The sequence below is a fragment of the Myotis davidii genome, unplaced genomic scaffold (genome assembly GCF_000327345.1).
Source record: "Myotis davidii unplaced genomic scaffold, ASM32734v1 scaffold238, whole genome shotgun sequence".
Lineage (NCBI taxonomy): Eukaryota > Metazoa > Chordata > Mammalia > Chiroptera > Vespertilionidae > Myotis > Myotis davidii.
In genome coordinates this window covers 7,163,612-7,172,190 of record NW_006293779.1, presented here as the reverse complement: position 1 = coordinate 7,172,190, position 8,579 = coordinate 7,163,612, and the positions used below count along the sequence as shown (strand labels likewise).

Sequence of the window (8,579 nt, the reverse complement as noted above, 5' to 3'; positions counted from 1 at the left end):
TATCTGGGTCAGCCCGCATCGCACTGTAACTTGTGCTCATGGATCTGTCTTCTTCCCACACTCCAAGCTCCTCACTGTGGATGCTCAGGGTCACGTATCAGGGTCTGGCATACAGAATCAGCAACAATGAATGCTTGTTTTAAAACGAGAGGGGGAGAGAGAGAGGGAGGGAGAGAGAGACAGAGAGAGAGAGGACTCAGATCCTCAGACCCTGGTGCATGGCTGCATGCAGGAGGCACAGGGTCAGCAGAAGGTCCATCCTGGCCCTTAGCTCTCCCCCTCCTACTGGGCTCACTGGGAGGAGTACCCAGTATTCTTGGACTTGGGCTGAGGGTCCCTCTGCTCCCATTGGGAGGCGCCCTGCCCCTGGGTGTCCTCCCCTCCGTGGGTGGGAGACATCACCCCACCCCAGTTCTGTCCTGTTCCACAGACGTGTCTCTACTCCATTGCAGCCGCCGCGGTTGCTGTGACTTACCCCGTGTGTGGTGGTTTGCTCTGCTTGGGGGTGAAGGAGCGGCCAGGTACAGAGGTGCAGGCAGAAGCTGGGGGCAGGGCTGCTCGTGGGCCTGGGTTTTGGTTTGGAACTCTGCCCAGTCGAGATGTCACCTTCCTGTGTTGCAGACCCCTCTGCCCCAGCCTCCAGCCAGGGCATGAGCTTCCTGGCTGGGCTGGGCCTCACGGTCCGGCACCCGCCCTACCTGAAGCTGGTGATCTCCTTCCTGTTCATCTCAGCAGCCGTCCAGGTACCTCTGGCCAGGCGCATCCCCCTGGCTTGGTTCCAGCCACACTGAGCTTGCGTGGGTTCAGGTTCAGCTTCTCGTCCACTGCCTCACAGTTAGGCTTGAGTGGTAATAGGGAGAGAGCAGCAGCTGGCGTGTGGTCCAGAGAGGGTGGTGCTGGGAGGAGAGAGATCTAGATAGAGCTCCTGGGAATGAGGAGGGTCAGCGCCCAGACACCAGGAACACTGTCTGGATGGTGAAGTGCACCCAATCTTAGCTGTGCTTGGGGGCGGTAGACTAGGAATGGTGTTTATGCCTGTGTCAGGGATAAGCAACCTTTGTAGGGGCGGGGACTGCACGATGGCGGCAGCAACCAGGGTTCAAGGTCCCCAAAGGGAGGCCGGGATTGAGGCATAGGCCTTGCTCTTGCCTTCTGAAGTCCTGCCGTTCCCTGCACTCACCTCCTGTCACCCTCCTCAGGTGGAGCAGAGCTACCTGGTCCTGTTCTGTACACACGCCTCCCAGCTACATGACCACGTCCAGAGCCTGGTGCTAACCATCCTGGTGAGGAGACCTGGGTGACACGTGTGGTCCCTGACATGACATGTGTGGCCAGAGTTCTGGGGGGCAACATTCTGGACCTATATTCCGGCAGAGGAACTGGGGCCAGGGTCATAAAGTTCGTAGCCGCTGGTTCCAACCAGGAGGCAACATGGAGGCCGGGCAGTCCCCCTACAAGCCAGGGCTGTGAGAACCTGGGCAGAGGCACCGGCCGCTTGGCCGGCTGGGCCTGGGCCGGGCTGTGATGGTTCTGTCTGTTCACAGGTCTCAGCTGTACTGAGCACCCCGCTGTGGGAGTGGGTTCTGCAGCGATTTGGGAAGAGGATGTCGGCCTTCGGGATCTGTGTGAGTGATGCAGGAAGCAAGGTTGGAGTTGGGTTGGGGGAGGCTGACCTTGGAGCCGGAAGCCTCCTGGGGGCCGGCCAGTCGATCTTTGTCTGTCTCCCCAGGTGATGGTGCCTTTTGCAATCCTGTTGGCTGCTGTGCCCACAGCCCCCGTGGCATACGTCGTGGCCTTTGTGTCTGGCGTGAGCATTGCTCTGTCCTTGCTGCTACCCTGGTAGGCTGCTCGAGGGGAAGGGAACCTGGGAGCTTCATGTCCTTCCTGATGCGTCTGCCCTCCTTCATGTCAACCTGGTGCCCCGGGCCCCTCGTGCCCAGCCTGTGCTGGGGAGCTGCTCTCCCACTGGCAGGGACGGAGGCCACCCGCTCCGTCCTGGGAGCCCTCCTAAAAGAGCACCAGCAGCAGGCATGGTGGGCAGCCGGGGTTGGGGTGTAGAGGTGCGGGTGGAATACAAACACACAGTGCCTGGCTCTCTGTGGGCCCGTCCTGGCCCTGGGTAGTGAGGACTCAGGGATGACCCTGACTTGGTCTCTTCCCCCAAAGAGCTTGCAGGCTGGTGGCTGTCCAGGGGAGTCAGGGGGTAACTCTGCAGCCCCTCCCCCAGGTCCATGCTCCCAGACGTGGTGGATGATTTCCAGCTGCAGCACCACCACGGCCCCGGCATAGAGACCATCTTCTACTCGTCCTACGTCTTCTTCACTAAGCTCTCGGGCGCAGGGGCCCTGGGCATCTCCACGCTCAGTCTTGAGTGAGTCCGAGCTGGGCTGTGGCGGGGGCACAAAAGACCAGCTGGGTGGGAGGAGGGCAGAGTCCCCCACCCCAGCCAGCCCGGGGACCGGGACCGAGCTCTGCTCTTTGGAAAGTGTGAGGCAGACACCTCCTCAGCTGGCTCTGGGAGTGTGACTGAAAGGGGCCTTTCTTGAGGGCCATAGCCCTCCTGAAGCCTCAGCCCCCCACATTCTCGCTTCTCTCTGAACTCCTCCCTGACCAGCCCATTCCCTCAACACTCCCTTCCACCTTGGCTAGGCTGATCTGGCCAGGAAATGAATCCAAGTTTCAGGGGAGTGTGGAGGTGGGGGATCTGGGACCCCTCCCCCAGGGAGCCAGGCTCGGGAGGGTCTGGGCTGGATGATGGGATGGTGTTTCTCCAGGTTTGCGGGGTATGAGGCAGGAGCCTGCAAGCAAGCAGAGCAGGTGGTGGTGACCCTCAAGGTCCTCATCGGTGCTGTGCCCACCTGCATGATCCTCACCGGTCTTTGCATCCTCATGGTCGGCCCCGGTCCAAAGGTGCCAAGCCAGGACTCCTCTCACCAGCTGAGCCTTCGAAGGTGGGCACCCCATGCACACGGGTACACACAGACAGCCACCAGCACCCCCGGAGGTACACAGAAGTGTGCCGACGTGAGACCAACCAGTCCACAGATCTCCTGGCAGTGCTTACACCACTGAACAATCCTGCCTTTGGAGACTCTGCCTTAGCTTCAGTGACGCCATCTACATTTTCTTCTGCTGCTCAGTCTCCCTTGATAACCAGTAGGATGGTGGTATGGGAGGGCTCCCTTGTTCACCCCTGTTCCTTTTGCTCCCCATAATCCCGGGCACCTCTTCCACTTGCTTGATCCCGAGCACCTCTTGTGCTTGCTGACTCCTATAGCTGTCCTCCTGCCAACCCTACCCCCACTCCCATACTGCCTTCAAGTTCCAGATCCACACCCCTGGCTCTCATTTGGATATCGCCACCTGACGTCCCACAGCCACGGCAGTCAGTCTTAATGATCCCCCAAAGGAATTCATGGTCTTGTCCCAGTCAGCTCCACCACCCTCCCGTCTGGGAGCCGAAACCCGGGGGTGGATCGATCATCTTATCTTCCACTCCTCCCCCGACAGGCTGTGCTGAGAGCTCTCTGAGCCTTGCCCTTCCCCCTCCCAGAGCACTGGTTCCACTGCAGGGTCGGATCTGCTCACTGTCCGGCTTTCCCCGTAGACTGTGGGGACCTTGAGGCCATATCTTTGTGTTTATTCATTTTTATGTCCTAAGAGCCTAGCACAGTGCCAGAGGCCAAGCAGGTGCTGCAGTATCAACATGGTCCCGCACACTTTCACGAGCACCTGTCCACATCTTTGCAGATGCTCATGCACTCACATGTACACACAGAGGACCACACAGGGGAGACAGAAAGTGACATCATCATCCATCCCTCATCCCTCAGCATGGCTGGTCTCAAGACTCCAGCCAAGTAATGCTGACCTCACATGCAACACTCAGGGAGTGACACACAACTGCTTGATGGAACCTGGGGAAACAGGCTTGTGGCTTTGTTCACGCAGGGTTGGGTGTGTGTGAGGGGAGGAGTTGCTAGGAAGACAAGAACAGCCACTGACACCTCCACGGGGCCTGGCAGGGCAGACCCCACCCTCCCTCATCCTCTTGGGCTTCTTCCCTTCCCCCAGGAGGACCAGCTACAGCCTCGCTGCAAGTTAAAGCTTTGTGAGCCTAAGAGCAGGAGCCGCACCGTCTGGGCTCGAAGTCCCTGTCTCTTCTCCGCCGTTTAGAACCCCCACTTCGCAGCGTGCACGTGACCTTTTCCCTGGGCTGTGGAGCCTTCAGTGACCTCTCCAGAAGGGACTGGCCTGGGGTCCAGCTGTCTTTTCTTACCTGTTGACCACAGACCACTTCAGATAAACCTGTGCCCCTGACTACCCGGCTCCAGGTGACATTTGACCTTGAAAGCATCCCAATAGCAGTTTGCCCTGAAAAAAAGAAGCCTCGGCCAGCCTGGCCTGCAGACTCCCCAACAACCTGCTGACCTGACAGGACAGACACACAGACAGACTCTTTGTTCTTCCTGATGCCCCAGTGGACATCTGAGAGAGAGACTGACAGACGTGACATGAACGGGCAGAGTGGGGACAGCTGGGCAGGCTGGGGATGTTGTTAGGACAGACAGATGCAGGGGGGCCAGCAGACCCCGGGGGAGCGAAGGGGACAGCAGTGGGGATGAGAAGGTGGAGCGGGGCACGGGGTGTTCTCAAGCCTTTCTGTCAGGCTGATGACTGTTCCCAGAGGCCGGCACAGACTGTCCAGCCACAGAGATGGATCATGTTCATGAACAGTCGTTATTTTTGTGGGAATATTCTTTTCTGAACTTTTATAAAAAGTACAGGAACCACCATTTTCTAGAAGCCGTATCTTTGGAAAAGATCCACTGAGGTTTATTTTTTTCAAAAAACAAAAAACCGCATGACAGGGTTTGTCTTCTACCGAGTCAGTCAAGTGTGATGGTGGGCAGCCCTCCATCATCCCTCGGCCCGGGGGCTAGGCTCCCTTCCTTCCCCTTCGGGCCTTTGGGGCCTCTTAGGTGAGAGACCCGTAGGCTGCCAGAACTGACTCACACACAGATGCTCGTCCGAGCTCGGTTTAAGCCTCTGGCTTCCTCCACAGAGAGGGAGCGGACCGCCCAGTGAGAGCGCAGAATGGTAAAAGAATTACATATGTCCTTATTTTCCTTTTTTTGATACTTGTCTTTCTATGACTTATTATGCTTAGTATAATACTCTCCAGGTCCCTCCATACTGTCTCAAAGGGTAAGAGATCCTTCTTTTTTACTTCTGCATAGTATTGCATGGTATAAATGAACCTCAACTTTTTTATCCACTCATCTACTAATGATGTGCTACATTTTATATCACCTACATTTCCCAGGTGCAGCCTCAAGGAGCAGCTATACAGCAGCAGGGAACAGCTCTGGGGGTCAGGGGTTAGATCTCAGAGATAGGGCCATCGTGGGCTGGCCGAAAGGTATCCTACCATTTCTCCCTCATGGCTACACGATGAAGCGGGAACTAGTGTTCTTATTCAGATGAGGAAACAGGCTTAGAGAGCTTAAGCCACTTGTCTAAGGTGGTGGTAGAGATGGTCTTGAACCTAATATAGTTCTTAAATTAGGTGGTTGGTGGTTCATTTTATTATTAAGCCTTCCTATACTTTATATCTATCACATGTATCAAATATCCATACAAATTTTAGAAAAATTTGGGCACAAAATGGGATTTGTAAATGACTTTCCTTATGTAAAATATTCTCAACATAACATTAAACAATTATTTTTTAAAATATATTTTTATTGATTTTAGAGAGGGAGAGGGAGATAGAAACATCAATGATGAGAGAGAATCATTGATTGGCTACCTCCTGCATGACTGGAGATCAAGTCGGCAACCTGAGCATGTGCCCTGCCAAAATCCCTTTTAGAAACAGGTTAAGAACCCCTAAGACAAGCCAGTGCGGGCTCTCTCTGGAGCACGCACTTGCCTTTCTTCCCCCTGAGGTGTGCATCTGTACTTTTCTCTCCCAAACTCTAAGGGTCTCCAAGAGCCTGGCAACCAGGGGAGCAGCAGGCAGTGGCAGCTTGTCCCAGGCTAACCCCCTGAACCTGTGTCCAAGGCCCCTTTAAGCTGATCGCATCCCCATCTCAGCTCACTTCTGCCACTGTGGCTTTTATTTCTCAGTGAGTCCGCACAGCCCAGCGTGGCCCACTTCTTTCCCATAATGTTTCTAAGGAGCCGAAGCAGAGCACTGCCTAGGCTCCCTTCTGCTGCTGCTTCTATCCTAGGCTCTTTCTTTGTTTCACTGTCCCCAACTGTAATACATCTACTCTCAAAATCACCTGAACTCTTACTGTGAAATCCTTCCTGCACGAAGTCAAGAACCCACCACTACCAGCCAGCCCAAGGCAGACCTGCTCCGGGCCAGGTTCCTTTCTGGTGACATGTCCACCAGAGGAAGAAATACAGACAACATACACAAACATAAAATCAAGAATATTTCTGTATAACAGCAATGATCACAAAGAAAATACCATCAAAACATTCAGAACAGCTGCATCAACCACGCGTGATTTTATTGAAGACTGACCAGTGAAACGCTGACTGTAACATCCACCTGAGGCACCCACCTTGAACTTACTATGGGGTCTCCCAGCCCCCTCGTTAGGCTTCACAGTATGTGCTTTCATCCCACCCGGAAAATGGAGCCAGGCCTCAGACTGTAATCAGCCATTGCCCTCAGGCAACTGAGTACAGACAAGTGGCCTCCTCTTCCATTATCCCACCAGCTCTCTAATGCATCTGAACCACAAAATGGGCCCTTGCTTCTTTCCTATCCCAGCTCCATCTTCATAAACTGTAACAGACAGGAGTCCCCAAGGGTGCAAAATATTTCTTTCCAGATAATTTTAAAGGCAATGGAAAAAAATGACCATGTGCTAATGGAGCTTCTACGGCTGAAACAAGGGTCTGCAGATGTGATGACTAGCCACACGGACCGGTTGGTTATGCTGCAGTAAATGAAATTTATAACGTGTCTGAAGGCAGTAAGGAGTGCTGTGTTTGTCTCGAGTTGGGATCAGGGCTCTTTCCACTATACTAAGCTGGCCCTTTAGCCCTTATTTATAATAACTGGTACTTTTTAGGGCTATCCCAGATTCAGTGAAATTTCCACCTTTCTGAAATATTTTCTCTCACAGACTCTATGCTCATCTCTAAAACTTGACTCAAGGAAAAGAAAAATACAAAATTAAAGCTACAATTTGAGAGTTGAGGCCGGCAGCAGGAGAGGATTTTCCTGGAAGGCTTACTGCTAGAATCAGACCTCAGGGTTCCAGGAGACCCGCAGCTCCCCCGAGTCAGAGGGCCCAGTCGCCTTCAGAGAGCGAGAAAACAAAAACTCAAGGAGCATCTGTTAAAAAGAAAAACTCTTTTTGCATACAAACAGGAAAATCAGAAATTCTCCAGTAGAAACGAGGGAATGATGGCATCTGAGGGTCTGGTCCAAGAAGAGACAAAAGTTCTGAAACTTAAGACAAAAATGGCTGATAAAGAAAATGTCCATAGACCTACAAGGAGCAAAAATAATGTAACAATGGGAAAAAATTGTATTCCATTAAAACCTTCTAATGAATTAACCAATTCAACTGTAGCCACTGATACATATAACTTGGAGAATAATCAAACTCTGCAGTTGTTACCAATTACAAATGATCGCCAAGGTCAACGTATGACATTAAGCCAAGCGTTTCACATTAAAAACAATAATAAAAAGAAATAAGTGACTACAGAAAAACCAAAGCAAGATGCTAACGTGCTCAAGAAATCTTATCGTGGTGAAATTGTTCACTCTAAGGCTCATTCATTTAGAAAACCTGTACAAGTCAAAGATGAGCATTCTGCAATAACAAAGAAACTTTCAACTCCTACCTCTAAGGCCACAAAACCTCAGCCTCTCACACCAGCAGTGTAACAGCAAAAAGTCACTGAGCCTCAAATATGATGACTACAACTAAATTTATGATGACAACGACTAAATTTGTGAGGGCTACATCGCAGAAGAAACATGTTTTATGTCCTCCTATTAGAAGTCACCACAGTGTTACTCATAATACCCAGGACTCCCTGAAACAAGGCATTGCCAATGTTACATTCGGAAGGGGTCTCATGAGAAAGAATTACTACAATTAAATAGTTTTATCTAGTGTCAAAACCATTTCTTCTCAGGAAGTTAAAAGAAGTAAGACAGTATCAAGAAGCATCACATCTGAAAGGATAGCCAGGCCTGCTTCATCTTCTAATATCAAACAGAAAAGTCAAAAACCATTGAGCAGGATAGCCAGTTAGCCTGGAGGTCAAATCACCCCCGACAAGAATCAAGGCTTAACTACAACAAGACTGCGCACAAAGACCACTAGGGGGTGCACCAAGAAAGCATAAAAAATGCAGAGACAAAGAAACAGGACAAAACTGTCAATGGAGGATATTGAGTTCAGAACCACACTTTTAAGGTCTCTCAAGAACTGTCTAGAAGCCGCCGATAAACTTAATGAGATCCTCGAGAAATCTAATGAGACCCTCGATGTTGTGATAAAGAACCAACTAGAAATTAAGCATACACCGACTGAAAT

At 51.9% G+C, this 8,579-nt stretch overlaps 1 protein-coding gene and 1 pseudogene across 1 annotated transcript in view; both read left to right on the top strand.

Moving 5' to 3' along the window:
* The window catches only part of MFSD2B (major facilitator superfamily domain containing 2B), a 13,954-nt gene extending 8,843 nt beyond the window's left edge, over nt 1-5,111 (top strand). Inside the window, exons 5-13 of the mRNA XM_015566433.1 lie at nt 13-89; nt 333-521; nt 622-743; nt 1,200-1,283; nt 1,545-1,625; nt 1,730-1,839; nt 2,228-2,371; nt 2,775-2,951; nt 4,075-5,111. Of these exons, the coding sequence (XP_015421919.1) occupies nt 13-89; nt 333-521; nt 622-743; nt 1,200-1,283; nt 1,545-1,625; nt 1,730-1,839; nt 2,228-2,371; nt 2,775-2,951; nt 4,075-4,105 (1,015 nt within the window). The 3' untranslated portion in view covers nt 4,106-5,111. The remainder of the gene's footprint in view (nt 1-12; nt 90-332; nt 522-621; nt 744-1,199; nt 1,284-1,544; nt 1,626-1,729; nt 1,840-2,227; nt 2,372-2,774; nt 2,952-4,074) is intronic.
* LOC102758108 overlaps nt 4,865-8,579 on the top strand; it is a 4,679-nt pseudogene continuing 964 nt past the window's right edge.